The sequence below is a fragment of the Mesoplodon densirostris genome, chromosome 3, assembly GCF_025265405.1.
Source record: "Mesoplodon densirostris isolate mMesDen1 chromosome 3, mMesDen1 primary haplotype, whole genome shotgun sequence".
Classification (NCBI taxonomy): Eukaryota; Metazoa; Chordata; class Mammalia; order Artiodactyla; family Ziphiidae; genus Mesoplodon; species Mesoplodon densirostris.
This window is the reverse complement of record NC_082663.1, coordinates 58,655,762-58,675,544: the sequence shown is the minus strand read 5'-3', so window position 1 is coordinate 58,675,544 and position 19,783 is coordinate 58,655,762. Positions and strand designations below refer to the sequence as shown.

Below are 19,783 nucleotides of genomic sequence, written 5' to 3'. Positions count from 1 at the left end.
GTCAGGTTCGTATCAGAGTTTATAAATTAATTTAAGATTGGCTATATAGATACCTTATTTTTGGACTACTGTGCTTGAAGAACTGTAAAAATTTAGGAATCATGATGTTGAGAGGACGATCTAAAACATCACTGTCTAAAATCTCAGCAGAATCTTCACAAATCTTCTGAAGGGCACCAAATGCTCCCTGTAAAAGACATTTCAATGATGAGAATTAAAAATGAAGCCATTTTAAAAGCAAATTGAGGAATATTAACTAATTTGTATGGATTAATGTTCCCAGTCTGCATAAAACCTGCATCATAAAATCCATACATTTAATCATCAGCTATAAGAGAAATTTATTATACCACCGAGTCATTTAAAACCTCAGTTTAAATATAATGGTACATTTTAATTTTAGCATTAAATGTCTTAGAATTAGAATTTTGATCGTCAGGGACTGTAAATAATATCATCTAATTTAAAAACTTAACTTCTGAAGTATTCTTGCCAATTTTACATCAACACTAATTTTTCTCTTATTAAATACCAGTTTGTTAAAACAATGTAAAACTCTATGTTTACGTATAAGTGCATTTAACCATTGTACCACTTCTCTTTTTGAAGCACAAAAGGAGGTCTTAATTATCATCAAAAAATTATTTATATGTAAACCATTCATTGACAAAAGTTGTTAAAAGGGCAGGCAATTCAATTTTGCAATTTCCCCTACAACCACTTTACAACCAAGTGGCTTACCTACAGAGCTCCTGTATATAATATCTAACCTACCAGTTACCTCAACCACCTAATTTACTCAGCTTATAATTCTATCAGCAGCACCTTGGGACTTATTCTCTATACTACAGGTTAATTTAAGAATACTGTATGACTTAGTAGCTCCACAATTTCATGATTATCAGTTTAAACTTTTTATTCTTGGAAAGTGCTTGCTTAAAATTTTGGCTTCCTTTTATGTTATCATTATACCAAAGCACTATTTAAATTTTAATCAACTGTTACCTGATGGCTAAATATTATTATTTTAGTTTTTCTGTAAACTTCCAAGGCATTACTAGAAAATGTATATATGAGAAAGCAAGATTGCTTTCTTTTTCTTTGAGGGAGGGAGAAGAGTGACTTTTTAAGACTCCTGTTTGCTAGCTTTCCCTCTCTCCCTGGTCCTCTCTTCCCCAAGTCGGATCTGGCAACAAAATGTTAAGTCAAAAAGACCACCTGATTCCTTTTTATTAGGTTATTTTTGTACCTGCCTTGCCTCCAAGCCTTGCTCTTTTTTGAGAGGGAGATAAGTCACTGCCTTAAGAGAGGCAAAACACCTAAAATGATTTCTATTTAAAACAGATTTCTATCCAAACTGGAAGCCTGCTAATGAAAGAGATGGTTAAGGTACTCATTAAGTGAGAAATTATAGGAAAACAAATCCATACAGATTCCCTTTCATCTCCCCAAATGGAAAGGTTGCTACTGATTTGATCAATGGCAAACAAGAGACTATAATTTATATATAATTAAAACTATACTACAGGGCTTCCCTGGTGGCGCAGTGGTTGAGAGTCCACCTGCCGATGCAGGGGACACGGGTTCGTACCCCGGTCCGGGAAGATCCCACATGCCACGGAGCGGCTGGGCCTGTGAACCATGGCCACTGAGCCTGCGCGTCCGGAGCCTGTGCTCCGCAATGGGAGAGGCCACAACAGTGAGAGGCCTGCATACCGCAAAAAAAACCAAAAACCAAAAAACAACTATACTACATATACCTCAGACATACCATACAACAAGAGGCACAAAAACAACTTAGAGACACTGAAAATGTACCCACAGTCTGGGAATTGGGTAAATTTAATTAAGTCCATCTTCAAAAAATACGACTTCACCTGATTAAGCTTGACAATTGCTCTGCTGATTACATATACACACACCCAAGAATAGTTTTAAAATACAAAAAACAGAAGATATTTCTTTGTAGGAAATACAGTAAAGAGGTTTTATAACTTAACGGTCTTTAAACAGTAAGATACACGATCACTAACATAAAACAAAAAGGTAACTTTAGGCTTCTAAGTTTTGAAGTTACATGTTTCAGAGGAATTATTTTTTCTCAATATTACTAATAGACATGAAAAGAAAAATAGAAAAGAAAAATTATATATGAAGCAAAAATCCTTACCTCACAAGTGTTGTAATCTTCAGAATCCAACAGGCTACAGAGTTTTGGTAAGAGGTCAGGCCAATTCTGCAATTCTCCCTTGGAGGCTATAGTTGTAATCAAAATACCTTGTAAAGAAAACACACCCCTTTAGGAAATCTGACTGCATTATGTTAGATACTGCCTTGTGAACCACCACAGGCCAATGTGAGTGCTCACGTTTGCACGTGCGCACACACACACACACACAGTTTAAATGTTCCAAATCAGTGTACGACTTGCAAACCATGTCAACAGTAACGTTCACCAAGGATCACTGTATCACCACAGTACATCTGTGGAAACCCCAACATAAATCAGATCCATTTCTAATCTTGCTTGCCAACACTTCACCCTCTTTGTATTTTTAACAAGTACCTGTACAAAAGACTACAACCTGCTCTTCTCCAACAATACCAAGAATAGTTCTACTAGTTAAAATTACCCCTATTTTATAAAAATTATATACAAAAGAGTAGAAAGAAATACACCAAAATGTTATTAGCAGCACTTATCACTGGGTGATGAGTATGAGTCTGTTAGATTCAAATAAAAACACATAAAAGAGATAACAGCTCTCTGACTTAACCTGGGATCAAAGACATGACTCAAGGCAGAGAGAGAGAAAGTAGATGAGCCATTAGCCCAGAACATTCCAAGGATGAATCACTGGCAAAGTGATCTTGGATCATGGAGGCTAGTGGCACAGGCTGACTGATCATGTCACTCTGAATGGATTATTTCAACTGTGTTGTGTGGCTTAGCTGTAATAGCTAAGGATCATGCAAATACAGAAATATGTATGTAACACAAAAATTTTGTGTATTTTTCTCTGCCTTAGTAAATTTAATATTAGTAACATAATGTAATATGCCTGGTGATTACAGATCTTTTAGCACCTTAATTAAGAGTATAAACAGTAGGCAAATAATATGTAATTCAAAATACTACTCTGTAAAAAAAACTTAAAAGAAGAGAAAAAGTTCTCTCTTCATAGTTATTTTGAGAATTCAGTGAGATAGGCACACAAAATGCCAGGCATATAGTAAATACTCAATAATTATTATTGAACAGCAAATTCTACTGTCTGTGTATATAAATTCTCTTTGAGTTTTCCATTGTTAGTTTTGAGAAGGCTGCTCCCAATGGTAAAGAGTTAGAAAATGTAAAGAGTAAAGTTGTTAGCCAAGATTTACTCTCCACTAAAAAAATTAAATTATATGGTAAGGGTCTTAAAATGATAGCATTTTTAAGATATAACCCGTTCAATTAAGTGGCCTTCTGGTAAGATCAAAAAGCAGCGAGACTAATCGATCTGTTCCTTCTTGCCATGTATTCTTTCCTGAAGTTAAGACATGAAAGAATTGAGGGCAAGAGAAATTTCTGGATCTGCCTAAAGGAAACCAAACATGTCTTAAAACAAGCAATAATAAAAATTAAACACAAACTAAAACTCGGTACTAAGAGTCTGCTGACATTCATGACTTCTGCTGAGAGAATATTAAAGAATGTTGACAGACTGACAAATTCAAATTAATTTGACCCATATAATCTCATCCACTCTCAAAAAATATTCTAATGCCAACACAGTTGCAAAAAGTGAAAAATTGTAATTCTCAGCGGACTCAACAAAGATGGGAGTGAAAACTGATGTGCTTGGTAATACCTATTAAAATTTTAAATGTTTAAAACACACACTCTGACCCAGTAATACCACTTCTACGAATGAATTCTATAGAAACTTTCTCACCTGTGTATGAAATACATAAAAGGATGTTCACTGAAATAATAAAATTACAAACCATACATTCTTTAACAAGGAGAAACAATTTTACACCTCTCTAATGGATTACCACACAGTCACTGAAATGTGGTCCTTCCCAACACACTTCCCTGGCAAGATTTACCGTATGTACTGCTAAGATTAAAAAAAGTTTTAAAAGACTGGTATACACTGGTACACCATCCATTTTACCACTGTCAAGAGTCTGGTAGAAAATCAGGAGTATATGAGGGTCCATGAGAATACCCTAGGGAGACCCTTTCCTCAAATTATAAATGCCCTCTATCTATCTTATTTAAAATCAGTGTTAATAATGGCAATGTTTAATATTTGGAGGGAAGTTACAGAGCCTCTGCTTTTTGAGTAAGAGATGAACTGGGTACTTTTCAAACCTACCATGAGACAAAATATACAAAAGCAAATAACTTTTAATGAAAATGACTGACTCATTATGGAGGTTCTTAACTGAATTCCATTTAACCAACCTGCCAGATTAACAGAAGCTTTCCAGGTCCTTGTAAAACATAGCTGCTGAAACCCCATGGCATATGGAATCTACCCATTGGTGGGCTATTCTGCAGTACATGTCTATTTCTGCTTCTACCAGATGATGTGTGTGCTTACCCACAGTCAGTTGTATTGGCTCCCAAACCTACTTATTCCAGTTACTATAAACTAAGCATTTTAACACAGTCTTTCATAAAATGGTAGAAAGTTGTTCTTTCACTGAAAACAAGTTGAACACTGAAAAGACTCAAAAATTACTGTAATTAGGTACAGACAAGGCAAATATGAATTAAAAACAAGGTGGGGGGGATATAGTGAAAATCTAAGGTCCTATACGGAAGATGTTTTACAAAGAAGTTTTTCTTCACGTGTAAAAGAAAGTGAAACTGGAAATTATACCCCATGTATGACACAAGGAAGACATAATTAAGGAACCCACAGAAGAAACAGTAGTTCTAGATTAATATCACTTGTTAATGCCCCACTGTAACCAACTTTGATTAAGCAACTACTAGTCTAGAACCTGGTCTCACTGGATTAAGAGAGCTTTTAGTAACATTATTTCAAAAGCAGTATTGAAAAATTTTCCCCATCACAATTCAACATGAAATGGACGATAAAAATTCCTATGGAAATGGTCTGTCATATCCGAAACCAACCCAGTTACAAACAGGACAAGCAAAATTGTAACAGATTACTTACCTACAGTAGCTCTAATCAAAGGAGAGGAGTCACCGATATTGTTTAAGCATTCACTCTTAATAAAGTCTGTTACACCATTTGGGAAGTTCTGAAAGTGTGCTTTCACGTTATTCTTCAAAATTAGACCACTCAATGATCTTGTGGGTTCATCTGTAACAAAATAACAACAGCACTGAATTTTAAAGTAGCTTTCATTTCAAAATATACCAAGAACGGTAACTTTAAAAATGTATTCAGAAACTGATTGTAACATTTCATTAATTTGCTATAACCAGGAAAAAAAAATACCATAAATGATTATCCAAGGATTAGCTCCATGATTTATAGTTCAGGGTTTCTCAACCTTGGCACTATTGACATTTTGGGCAAGGTAATTCTTTGTTGAGGAGTGCTGTCCTGTGCACTGTAAGATGTTTAGCAGTATCACCGGCCATAGGTGCCAGTATTGTGACAAGCAAGTTGTGACAAGCAAAAATGTTTCCAGATAATGTCAAATGTCTCATTGGGCAGTGGGGACACACGCGCGCGCGTGCGTGTGCGCGCGTGCGCACACACACACACACAAAACTGCACCTGGTTGAGAACCACTGATTTAATTTAAGAGTTAATTTAGTTTATATATGGCCAATGTACTCAAGCTTTATTGGAACCTGATATAAACATCAAATTACAGATCTGAAAGTATTAGTCACTAAAGATATCCTATTAAAAAATTAAGTGGACAAAGAACATATGGGATCACCTTCACATACAAATAACTGCCGTTCATTTATATCATGTTTTTCACTTGCCTCTGAGCTAAAAAAAAAGGGGGGGGTGGGGTGGGGAGTAAAACAATATTTAAATTTCCAGAAGTTTTTAAAAAATACAATCTATGTAAAAGAAGTTTAATCCGTAGATAGTACTAAGAAATTTTCCAAGACCAATTTAACATTAGAATATAACCAATGCTTTAACAATTGGCCTCATCAGCAACATTAGCAACAGTTAACATTTTCTGAATGTTTATTAGGTACTAAACACTGCTAAGCGCTTTCCAAGTAGTTCGCATTTAATCCTCACAACCTCATGAGACAGGAATTATTATCTCCACTGCACAAACAAGGAAACTGAGGCCTTTGCCAAAAGTCACACAAGGCTACGAAGTGGGGAAGCCAAAACATCAACCTTAGGAGTCTGGCTCCAGAGCCTACACTTGATGCACGGTACAGGATCACCCTCCTCAAAGGGCTGGAAGACATGAACAGGTGGTGTATTGAACACAATATGCTGTTTCAGCACTACTGTTTTACATACTTTATTAAAAAATAAAACTACCCAAGCTTGTTCTAGTTAGTAGTATGCTCTCAAAGTCTGATTGGCATTGAAATCTTCAGGGGTACAGGACAGGGGGAGGCAAAAAGATAGTGTTTCTTTGCATATAAACCCCATTCAAGCCATCACAGCAATATAGCCTACGAGCTTTTTATGTCACCTTCTAAAAATTTCTTCCTGGTTTCAATTACCATCATTCAATCAGTAACTTATAATGAAACAAAAACACTTCTAAATTCTCTTGAAAGTTTAAAACTTCCATAAAATAAATGAAAAGATTTATTTAACTTTATAAATTTAACTTCCTCGAGCAATAAGCTTTTTTCTTAAGTCAGCCATTAATAATTCAGTCATGTAATTTTAAATGGCATGTGTATTTGTTTATAAGAAATACACTATATCATTTTTACAATTAAGATTACAAGATGAAGTTTTAAAAAAATCACGAGGTGCGGGCTTCCCTGGTGGTGCAGTGGCTGAGAGTCCGCCTGCCGATGCAGGGGACACGGGTTCGAGCCCCGGTCTGGGAAGATCCCACATGCTGCGGAGTGGCTAGGCCCGTGAGCCATGGCCGCTGGGCCTGCGCTCCGCAACGGGAGAGGCCACAAGTGAGAGGCCCGCGTACCGCAAAAAAAAAAAAAAAAAAAAAAAAAATTACGAGGTGAAATGATTTAAAATTAAAATAAAATATTTTATATCAAAATACTTATTTTAATTAAAAATATCCCCAGTCCCAAATTCATTTAGAAGAGCCAAAAATTAACCACGTCCTCTTTTTAAAAAGACTACTAGGTCTCAATTCTCATCTGTAAAGTGAGGGAAGTAGATGACCTGATCACTGAGGTCTCTCCACATCTAAAATTTTACTCCATGATTCAGTGTAAACAAATTCACATGAGGAATGGCAAAAAGGTTCCTAAATAAATAAGCATTTTCATTTCAAGAATTTACTTATGTTCCTTCTCTAATATGAATGGCCACAATGCTAATTTTTTTAAATAGAAAACTAGATATAGAAAACTTGTGTCCCAAATGAATAAACACAGGAAGAAATACCAAGTATTACATAAAATCCTTTCCAACATTTTGTGGTTTTGTAATTAATAGGTCTTTTGGGAGGCAGTTACACACCCAACCTCTCTTGCTGCTATTTGAATTGTAAGTTTGTCTGCTTTTAAAAATACTTCTGATGTATCCTCATAGCCCAAGAAAGTTTTAAGAAAGAGTATAATATTATACCTATCTTAATATTTGGAATTCAGGATGAGGACATGACAGAATAGATAACTTGGTGAAAACAAACTTAAAATTTTCAAGTTAAACAATATAGTTTAGAAAAATTCATTTATTAAATCTTTAAGTCCTTACAGAATTATCTGATTACAACTACGATGTGGGAAAAATAAAATTTCTATGTTAAGAAATAACACATCACATTAAGGTATATTTATCAAACTAGGAATATTAATTGCTGAATGTAAAGATATGTTGAAGGACTTTCTAATTTCTTAAAATTTAAATTTAGAAATTTAAAAAGTTTCTCTTGGGCTTCCCTGGTGGCGCAGTGGTTGAGAGTCCGCCTGCCGAGGCAGGGGACACGGGTTCGTGCCCCAGTCTGGGAAGATCCCACATGCCGCGGAGTGGCTAGGCCCGTGAGCCATGGCCGCTGGGCCTGCGCGTCCGGAGCCTGTACTCCGCAATGGGAGAGGCCACAACAGTGAGAGGCCCACGTACCACAAAGAAAAAAAAAAAAAAAGTTTCTCTTACATGCTTCAATCACAAATTAAAATCCCTAAAATTAACTAGAAAATTTGAAAATAATTCAAAACAAATCATTATATTGTGCATGAATTATTAAAATCTGAATAAATACAAGATTAGTGAGATTTTAAGGCCGTTAACCTACTCGCTAGTGCTTGGAGTTGAAACCTTATGGATGGTCTGGTAGGCTAACACAGGCATTTTATAGCTGAAAAAAGCAAGAGAGGTGAAATGAGTGTCAGAGTCTAAGACTTATTTCTCAACTCCAAGTCTAGTAGTTTTTACTAATTGCGCTATGGCTTCTGAAAGGGTATAGTGCTTTCATTTAGAGGCCAGTCAGTTGCTCAAAAAATACCTGAGTGCGAGCTGGGCACCTGACAATGTTCCAGGAAGGGAATACTCAAATTAACTCTACGAAGAACACCTGTCACTACAATGTAAGCGCCACGAGGGCAGATTCTCATTTATTTTGTTCACTTTATTGCCCCTGAGCGAGCAAACTGCCTGGCAAAGAAGAGGTGCTCAATAAATATTTGTAAAATGAATAAAGTAGAGATGGACACATTATTTGTATTAGAAACAATCAAATGACCGTTTCATTTAAAAATCAGGCTGTTATAGGGGTAATTTAAAACTGTTGTAGAGAGCTTCCCTGGTGGCGCAGTGGTTGAGAGCCCACCTGCCGATGCAGGGGACATGGGTTTGTGCCCCGGTCCGGGAAGATCCCAAGTGCCGCAGAGCGGCTGGGCCCGTGAGCCATGGTCACTGAGCCTGTGCGTCCAGAGCCTGTGCTCCACAACGGGAGAGGCCACAACAGTGAGAGAGGCCCGCATACCGCAAAACAAAAAAACAAAAAAAACCTGTTGTAGAATAGTTAATGAAAAAGTTTCATGTATACTGTTAGAAGGTTTAAAAAAGTTACAGGAGTCTATAAATAGAATGATCCTTTTTCTGGTTAAAATTTAAAACAGTACATAGCCATATAAAGGAGTATAGAATTAAGAGATTAACAATTGTCTCTGAGTGATGGGATTATACGTGACTTTTCATTTTGGTTATATGAACTTTTAATCATACAAATATGATCACACATATAGTCAGTTATTTAGCAAATCCTGCATTCAATCTGTGTATTAGAAGAAATCAATCTCTATGACATTCATGTAAAAGGACTGAAGCAAAACACCAAAGTAGACTTTGCAACATTCTTTTCATTTGCAAAGAATGAGTGAATTTATTACAAAAACACCCAATTAACAACTGAATGCTCATTAAGCATCCAAATGCTTAGATAGTAACTCTTTCATTCCACATGTTTAAAGCAAGTGGTTACTACAAAGTGAAATCCTTTGAAATAAGTAACTCTTCGTATATTTTAACACATCTCAAAGACAAAATTTGAAGTGTAAGAAACTTTTAAGTAGTTACCAACACAAACCCTACTTACCTTCAGATTTTAATTTTGTAAGAACAAAAATCAGGTAGTTGTTAAAGTCTGGGTATTGATTGAGCTGTTCCAGTTTCTAGAACAAACAGTAGTTAAGGAAACTTCTCAGTGTAATCTAAGGAAGGAATTAGGCAGTTTTAACCTAAAATCAAGAATCTCTTTTGTGATTTTTAGCCTTGCATTTTTTCCAGCAAGAATAAAGTTATCTTATTAAAACCATTAATATGCTATTCCAAGAACACACCAATGGTTGTTAAACCTCTTAGGCGGCTTTATGGGTGAAATATTAATATTTTACATCAATTATATTCAAGACAACATAAGCCGAGCTCCACCTTCAGCACAGGCGCATATCATATGAAAAAATTTTTCAAAACAATTTCTGTGATTTATTTGAACTTAAAAAAAACCCTAATCAGAAAGGTATTTAAGTATAAAATAATGACAAAATGAAAAGCATCTCAAAGAAACAAAAACAAGTCTCTTAAAGATCACTTAGGGAAATTAACTTTATAAATCGCTTTTTAACTTAAAGTGCTTTTATTAGACTCATTTGTTCTTTAGAATTCAAAAAGTTAAGATAAAATGTTATTTATGTGCAAGTCTACATCATCAAACCTTGTAACAGTCAGTATTATAAAATTACCACACTGCAACAGTTCTACAGTTCTGCCCCCCATCCCCCAACAAGACCTAACATTTCCAGTGACACCTACGTGCAGGTATTTCATTCTGTTGGCAGGCAACAATGACATAATGCTCTACTATGTCGTTCTTCAAGCCCTCTAATCCCTAACATGCTTTTTAATAACACCACTAATTGTGTTTTATTAGACAGAATTTTCTCAATAGACCTAAATCTTTAAATTAAATCCACGATACACACTCTAGGCACACCATATTAGCTACTTATTATACACTAGAATACTCTCAGTGTTCAGTGCTCGGGACATAAATTAACTATCAAAATACATTTCTCTAGAAAAATTCCAAGGTGTACTTTCTTTGACCAAAAAAACCCTAGTGATTTCTTTCTTTAGTGAACAGCCAAGATTAACAGCATGCTGATATGCTAATAATCTTTTATAAATATTTCCTGATAAGGTTCAATTTCTTAGGACTTGAGCTATCTATCCATAATAGTATAACGGTCTTTCTGAAAGTGCTCAAGCCTATACAAAAACAATAATTACATTCCTTCCCAAAGAAACATAAAAGAACAAGGTCATTATTAGGCACTCTGAAAATATAAAGCAGTGAGTATTTTAAAAATACTATTAACTTTTATCTACTGAAATTTAATTTGTTCCTCATGCCATACTATGCTCCAGGCACACAGAATAAACCGTAAATTTGATTCCTAGCGCACGCATAGTACTGAGCATATAAAAGGTACTTAATAAATATGTACTAAAACAAAAAATTATGACATACAGTGCTGTACAAGAAATTACAATGCAGTTTTGGGATTGGCTAACAAGAAATTAACTGTCACATAACACCTACAATTCATCAAATATCAACTTTTATCATTTCTACAGCTATGACAGCACAAATTAAGACTGAGCCACAACGTTTCAAATACAAGCTCCAATACACCCCAAAACGACTATTCTTCCCTCAGTACTAGCAGTATACAAGCGAAATGGCTTAAAAAAAAAAAAAAACCCAAACCAAGTAGACCTAAATCATTAACACCTCCATTTTAGAATAAGCAGTATTAATTAACCAAAAGACTAGATACTTACCTACTGAAAAGTTTTAAGTTACAGCAATGCAGTACTTCTTTGAGAAACTTATTTACCAGAACTTCTCAAGTAACTGTATTTAACTTAACGTTTAGTGTTTTAAATTTAAATACGTCCAAACTACGCCAAAAAAACTTACTTACCAAATTCCATACTAAGCAATTTCCCGTTTATTAACAATAAAAATTAAGTTTTTTTTTTTTTTTTTTGGCAAACAGCAGACTTGAGTTTCCTAAAGAATTAACTTCGGCTTAAAAGAAGAAATAAAACGGTTATTTCTGATCGGGTGAATTTGTTTCCCTTATTGGATGCAGCAAGAGCTCTCCATTTGATCACAGTTTAGGGCACTACAGAAAGCACACAGTAGGGGTTTTGCTTCTTCTCTTAAGCCTTTCTGCCTCTAAATCCGTAGTAATAGGACCAGCAAACTCGGTAAAGACTTGGTAATTGAGCAGACCGTCTTGAGCCAAAGATTTAAAAAGAAAATCTCACTTGGGAGGCAGGGAGCTCGCAACAGGTGTTGGCACGAACAGCCCCGGGGTGAGGCCTGAGACCCCTCACTTCTTGGTTTCCAGCCCTTCCGGGCAAGGGCCTGGCAGAAACCCCAGGCCCAACACCCAGGCGGTTCAAACCCCGCGCCAGCTCCACCCCACTCAGGCCGCCGATCTCCGCCGCATTTACTGCGCTCTGCCAGCCGCCCCCTCCGCGCATTGTGTGGGCCGAGGCGTCGGTCGGGGGTCCGCGCCGGCACCCGGCTGCTCCGCTCCCCACCCTCTCAGCCGGTCAGCGGCGGGCGGAGACGTGAAGGGCGGCTGACTCACATGTCGCGATCGCGGGTGGCGGCCAGGAACCCCCAGCCTCCCGCGGGCCGGAAGCCGGCGGGCGCTGCGGCGCTCCGAACCGGAGGCACGAGGGCCGCGTGCGCGAGGCGGCGGGCAGGGGCGGCGGCGGGCGGGTCTCTCCTCACGGGCGGGCGGACGGAGGGCGGAGGGATCCGGGAAGCGGGAGGAGGGGGAGGGGCGGCGGGAGCCACCCGGCCGCCGAGAGCGGGCCCCGCGCGGGGCAAGCTGCGCGGGCGGCGGCGAGGCCTCGGAAAGGATACTTGTTGCACGGTTCTCTGGATGGTGGTGTCGGGGGACTGGGACTCCTTCAGCAGCTGCAGGATTTGCTGAAGCCCTTGCTCGTCAGGTTTCCACTCATACTCCATCTTGGTTTGCTGCAAATAAAGCCAGACACAGGAAGAGACGGAGCAAATGTTACTCCCCGTACACAGGCCCGAGGGCTTCCCGCGCCGAGCTCCCCCCTCCTCCCCGCCAGAACGACCCCTGCGCTCCCCGGACGCCTCGGACCTGCCTGGGGCGCCCCGAAAGAAGTCTCGGACGGTGAAACCCGGGGAAACTGATCCTAGCAGCTCGGCCGCCAATGTCTGCTGCTGCTGCCGCCGCGGCCGCCGAGCGCAAGGAGCCGACCAGACTGAGTCACTGCGAATTTGCAATCTGGCCCCTAGATCCGCTCACGGGAGCCCCCTGGGTCCTAGTGCCACGCAGTTTTCTCCAACCCAACTCTAGTTCCATCCAGATTATTACTGATTTAAGGGCTAATCAAAAATCAAGTCCTTATCAAAATCCCTGCGAAACACCTGAAGAGATCTGATTTTGGGTTTCAGTCATTGTAAGTTAACATGGTTAGTAATTAAGAATGACTGTAATAAGGAAAAGCCTGATAATTCCCCCGACAGCTCAACAATACTTAAGGAGAAGAAATAAAAATGTTTACATTTCAGTTTGATATATAGAACACTAAATACTAATATTTAGTCTAAAATATTAAAGATGCATTGCAATCACAACCCACACTTCGATAAACACTACATGTTGCATTTATATTTGCATAATTTGACCGAAAAATGCATCCTTTCATAAACTTCAACTTTTGAACTCTTTACGTGAAATAAACTCCACTTGAAATAACCGCATTTCACAACTTATGACTTTGGGCTGAAGAAACACAACAAAAGTAACGCAATTTTACAACTGGATAGTGTTTAATTCTATTAACTTGTTTTCACATACATTTTCTCATTTTATTATCACTCAGACCGGAGGAAGTATTATTTGCCCCCATGTGGCAACTATGGAGCAAAAAGATCAGAGGAAATTACAACAGTTAATTAGTTAAGATTGGGAGGACAATATAGGTTTCTTAAACTACCATGAGTTGCATCTGCTACAATCAATGGAAACTATCGTATCAATGACAGTTTCTTTAAAACTAAATGCTTAAACAAAAAACTTAAGTATCAGGCATGAATTATTGTAAAAATCAAACTGAATTTGCTGAAGGAGAGGATTTTTTCATATGGATCTACTACTACTTGATGGTTTGACAGCTGAATTTAGTCCCTTTCTAGCAGGAGTTACAAAAAATTACCTGACCTTACGGTACCTCTCTAGTTAGCAGTGTTTTTCTTCTTTTTTTTTTTTTTGCGGTACGTGGGCCTCTCACCGCCGTGGCCCCTCCCGTCGCGGAGCACAGGCTCCAGACGCGCAGGCCCAGCGGCCATGGCTCACAGGCCCAGCCGCTCCGCGGCATGTGGGATCCTCCCAGACCGGGTCACGAACCCGCGTCCCCTGCATCGGCAGGCGGACTCCCAACCACTGCGCCACCAGGGAAGCCCCTAAGGTTCTTTTTTTTTTTTTTTTTGCGGTACGCGGGCCTCTCACTGTTGTGGCCTCTCCCGTTGCGGTGCACAGGCTCCGGACGCGCGGGCTCAGCGGCCATGGCTCAGGGGCCCAGCCGCTCCGCGGCATGTGGGATCTTCCCGGACCGGGGCACGACCCCGTGTCCCCTGCATCGGCAGGCGGACTCTCAACCACTCCGCCACCAGGGAAGCCCGTTTTTCTATTTTTAAAAAACCTTTTCCTCTCTCCTTCTTCACCTTTATTTTCTGCTTAATATCCTGTAATCTGGCTTTACTCACCAAATTCTACCAACTTCCTAAATGACCCAACCCCCAAACAAAACCCCCCAAAACAAAAATGATATCTGGACATAATATCTATTAATAATATTGTAGTGTTTTTATTCCAGTCTTCATTCTGTGTGTTTATATATTTTATAATAATGGGATTGTCTTGTTTCTTGGCCAACTCCATATATCATTAAATATTAAAAGTATTTTTAAAAGAAGTATTCCATTGTATTGACATGCCATAATTTTAATAAACTTTTAATTGATATAATATATACAATAACCTGTACAAATCATAAGCATACAACTAGATGGATTTTTATAAAGTGAATACCTGTGAATACCTGTGTGACCAACATCCACATCAAGATAAAGATTATTACCAGTACCAAGGTTTCTCTTGTACCCATTCTCGGTCATCAACCCATGCCATAATCCCTATTATAATTTCTAACACTATAGACCTCTCCCCTTTCCCTCTTGACTATTTTACTTCAGAAACTTCAAAAAAACTTTACAAAAACAATATTACAACAAATCAAACAACGTGGTTGTATAAAATAGTTAATTCAATTCCATCACTAAGCTTAACTCCCTGACAGAATCAGTTTTAACAGTTTGATATGAATCCTTCTACACCTTTCTCTATTCTCAAACATACACATAGTTCTGGTTTGTTTTTTAGGATCATGCCACATACTACACTCTATTAACTAAAAACTTTAAAACACATAATATCGCATGGCCATCATTCCAGGCCACTACATATAGATTTAACTTTTCACTTTTTTTTTTTTCTTTTTGCAGTATGCGGGCCTCTCACTGTTGTGGCCTCTCCCGTTGCGGAGCACAGGCTCCGGACGCGCAGGCCCAGCGGCCATGGCTCACGGGCCCAGCCGCTCCGCGGCATATAGGGATCCTCCCAGACCGGGGCACGAACCCGTATCCCCTGCATCGGCAGGCGGACTCTCAACCACTGCGCCACCAGGGAGGCCCCTTCACTTTTTAATAGATGCACACTGGTCTTTAGAATGGATAGAACATAACTTGTTCAACTATTTCCTGATTGGCTTCCAGGTTGCCTCTACTTTTTTGTGACTACAAACAAGGCAAAAAACATCCTTGTACTAATGTCCCCCTACCCAGTAATGGCAACCCAGTGCGATTATTAGGTCAAAAGTATGTGTATTTAAAAATTTCTAATAGTTATTACCAGGTTACTTTCCCAAAACACTTGTAATCCACACTCACCAATAATATGTTTCCCATATATCCACCAGCGCGTTCTTTTAATTTTGGTTAATCTAATGAGTGAACATTTTAAATTTCTCCTGTTCCTGGACGGGGGAGGGAGTGGGTGAAGAGGGGGTGAGGAACCTTAAAGTCTGAGCCTTAGTTATGAGTTGAGCTGCTACCATGCATATTCCACCTGTTGAGGTGACAACTGGATACCTACTTAACTCCTTAGCTGCCTTTCTGAAAAAGAAACTAATGCCAGGGGCCAAGAGCAGCCAAGTCCAAAAGATACCTTCATCATACCTGAGGATGGCTGCCCCATATCATCACCATGCTTCCTTCTTTATCCCTGCATCAAATAAACAGAATTCTTTTTCTTTTTGAATAGCTTAGTATTAAGAACATTTAATGTGTTCAGCCTATGATGATGAGATAGGAAGAATTGAGATAAACTGTTCCCTCACACCTTACTCAAGTTATCTGGAACAAAAGGCTCTCAAAAATATTTCATTGTTAATTGCTTGATAAGAGATCTCAGGCCACTTTGAACTTCTATACCACATTTTTTAATTGTGGTAAAATATACATAATATAAAATTTAGCATTTTAACCATTTAAAGTGTACAGTTCAGTGGCATTAAGTACATTTTCATTGCTGTACAACCATTGCCACCTCTATCTCCAGAACTTACCACATTTTAATAGCCATTAAAATTAGGAAGAATCTTATCCTAGGGTAGCCAGAGATATCGCAGGGTTATTTACATGTCTGAAGTACTTCAAGCTAACCAAGCACACCAGAATTATGAGGTAGAAATAATTTACTTAAACAGTAAACTACATCTATATTAATTAAATAGAATATTAAGATTAATATTAAATTTTCTTAAAATAGTTACTATTCTTTTTGCACATTGAAGACTCAGAAATGTTTCAGAAAAGGGAAATAGCACTTCAAATTTTTCTCTTTTAGAGTACACAAATCATGCTGATTGGCCCATGACATTCAATGGTAAGTCCCTGCTCCGCCACAAAAGGCATTTCAATAAGCCAAGACAATTATTTGAACTATCTATTCAGAAGCTGGCACCAGAATAAAAAGCTTGCAAGAGGTAAGTTACTGTAAGATAACATCTTGGCCTTCAGAAGACTAAAACTTACTCTAGTCCTAAACTGTTAAGAACTTGAATTTACATTAAAAATTTGAATTTACTAGAGTTTATGAGAGGTAAAGAAGCCAGACTGGTTGAAGTAAAGATAAGGCAGACAGAAGGTCTGGACTCAACCAACCTAAATTTAAATCCTAGTTCTTTCACTTAGTAGCAGTGAAAATCTGGGCAAGTTAATTAATCTCTCTGAGCCTCAGTTTCCCAACTATAAAATGAGAACATACTGACTCTGTAATAGGATTATAGATACTTGCCTGGCATACAGTATGGTTTGAAATTTAGTGGCTTTGTTTGTTACATCAATCAATGATTCTCTGCTGCCTGCAAGATGAAATCTAACTTCCTTTTCATGGAAGAGGCTCTTCATGATCTGGTCCATCACCTCCAGGGACAGCTTTATCTCTTACAACTCAACCTCTAACTTTTATGCTCCAGCAATACCAGCTGTGCCTCTCATACCTCTGAGCCTTTGAATAAGGACTTCCTGTCTGGAGTGAACTCTTTAAATTTGACCATTTGGCAAACTCCATCTCACTCTTCAGAGATATGCTCTTCTACTCAGTTTCCAAGTGTTTACTGAGAGTCGTCCTTGGCACTATGATTGGTATTGGATACTACTATTTCTCTTCTGTAACATTATTGTAGGACCTCCCCACAAGACTTAAGTATTTTTTTCATTACAAATCTATAGTTTATGGCTATTTCCATTTCACAAACTGTCATATTATAATTATTTCCAGGTCTGTCTTAGCAACACATCATGTGTTCCTTGAGAGCAGTGACAGTATCTTTTTGCCCCTTTGAATCACTCTAGCAGAGTGATTCAATAAGTATTTGCTGAATAAATACTATTGTTGTTCATTACTCAAATACTATTATTGTCCATTAATTCAACTGAATAAATATTAAGCTGAGCAACTATCATGTACTCAGTGAGCATTAGAGATTCAAAGGTAAGTAAAATACTGTTCTTGCCCTAAGTTCTCATTTAGTGACAGAGACAGATGCACTACCTATGAATGAAGTATGTGATTGAAGTGCAATAGGAAAAAAAAAATATTCTGCCAGGAAGAAAGATGTGCTTTTCTCCCATATGCTTCAGAGTCTTTCTTCTCTCCTAATTTCAATTAAATTCGAACAAATATTTACTGAGCAGTCAAATGTTTCCACCTATATGGTGAATCACCATGAATGTGATAAATGTTACCATCAGTGACATGATTTCCCAAAATGGTGAACAATTCTTGGTAGAGTTCCAAGCAAAACAAGGTACAATCTTCCTTCAATAATACAGTAGTTTGGGCTTCCCTGGTGGCGCAGTGGTTGAGAGTCCGCCTGCCGATGCAGGGGACACGGGTTCGTGCCCCGGTCTGGGAAGATCCCACACGCCGCAGAACGGCTGGGCCCGTGAGCCATGGCCGTTGAGCCTGCGCGTCCAGAGCCTGTGCTCCGCAACGGGAGAGGCCACAACAGTGAGAGGCCCACATGCCGCAAAAACAAAACAAAACAAACAAAAAAAAACAGTAGTTTTATTCCTGGAAAACTCAACATTTAATTAAAATCCTGCAAAAAATTCCATGTGTATATGTGAAACTAAGTTAGGCTCTAGGCTCTGGCAGCTATGAACAGATTTTGTTCACCTATGTAACTCCCTAATGGGACATTCAAAGGTCATTCAGGGCTCCAGACAGTTCCTCATGATGAACATCTAGTACCCCTCAGCTCCACCTACTAAGTGGCAAGAGCACCTCCCAATTACTAGGACATTCCCCTCCCCGCTCAGAGAGTGGCACTGCCTCAGTGGAGAATGACTGTGGTAGGGGATAGTACCAGGGGCTGTGGGGACATTATGCTAACCCAGTTAAGAGGTCAGGAAAGGACTTCCTTGAGGAAGTGACTTTTTACCTGAGATCTAATAGGACTTACTAAAAAGTGAAAGTGAGAGAAAGGCAGGGCTAGGAAGACCTCACAGACTATGTTAGGAAGTTTGACTCAAACCCATGACTCAAACCCAACTAACCTGGTTCCAGGGTCCAGTCTCTAAGTCCCTGATAAACTGCCTTTTAAACAGAAACATCAATTTCTGTAAACTGGGAAACCAATCATAAAGAAAACCATTTGTATACTAAAGAAATAAGATGTATTTGATACCTTTGTAGTGAGGTAGAAAAGTAAAAATCGTATTTCACTATTATAACAATTATAATAGATCTAAAAAAGCAGTATGTATACAGTGTGAAAATATAATAAAAATGAGATATTTCAATAGCATTGAGTAGATGAGTTCAAAACATTCTAAATCTTATCTTTACAACATCCCTTTCTTGTAAGTAGGTGGCAAGTATTATCTTCATTTGACAAGCAGATAAATCAAAATACAGCTGAAGTCATCTGCTGAATCATTTGCCGAATGTGAATCAGATCTTCCAAAATAAAATGTCTCTTCCACTGGTTCTTTACCAAAAGATGTTATGATGAACAAGAAAGAAAAAAAAATCAGAGATGTCTAGAGGGCTAAAAAGAGCATGCTATTTTTTTAAAAGTTATTTAATAAAACTTTTATAAGAAATTGAACCAAAATTCAGGTATGAAGGGAAAGAAGGGAAAGTCTAAAGGCAGATGATTATTAGTAACTTTTTTAAAATGAGGTTTTTTTAATGTCAAAGAATGAAAATGTCGACAGGCTTGCTAAATAATAGATATCAGTAGAACTAGAAGGTTCTTCAAGAGATTCTATAAAGTAATCAGAGATTAAGGATCAAAAAAAAAGAGAGGAAAAAGCAAAAGCAACCATTGAGCTTAAGCTACTTGAGGAAATGAGCTCAACTAGATTAAAGGGCAGGGACCACAGCATATGGATCCTCTGATGTTACATGGTGCTAGACACATAGTAGGTTTTAAATTGTTCTTGACTGATTGATTAGGGTGATGGATCTCATTCACCACTTGGAAGAATT

The 19,783-nt window shown here is 38.3% G+C and overlaps 1 protein-coding gene across 4 annotated transcripts in view; it reads right to left on the bottom strand.

Moving 5' to 3' along the window:
• TNPO1 (transportin 1) overlaps positions 1–19,783 on the bottom strand; it is an 87,357-nt gene that overhangs the window by 40,070 nt on the left and 27,504 nt on the right. The window contains exons 1-6 of one of the 4 annotated variants that reach the window (XM_060093031.1): positions 12,800–12,914; positions 12,553–12,666; positions 9,703–9,778; positions 5,181–5,330; positions 2,171–2,277; positions 54–187 (exon numbers count right to left, since the gene is read on the bottom strand). In XM_060093031.1, coding sequence (XP_059949014.1) covers positions 54–187; positions 2,171–2,277; positions 5,181–5,330; positions 9,703–9,778; positions 12,553–12,657 — 572 coding nt within the window. In that variant the 5' untranslated portion in view covers positions 12,658–12,666; positions 12,800–12,914. Of the gene's footprint in view, positions 1–53; positions 188–2,170; positions 2,278–5,180; positions 5,331–9,702; positions 9,779–11,942; positions 12,327–12,552; positions 12,667–12,799; positions 12,915–19,783 lie in introns of those variants that run through there. The other 3 variants (XM_060093030.1, XM_060093029.1, XM_060093028.1) reach the window with 3 other exon arrangements.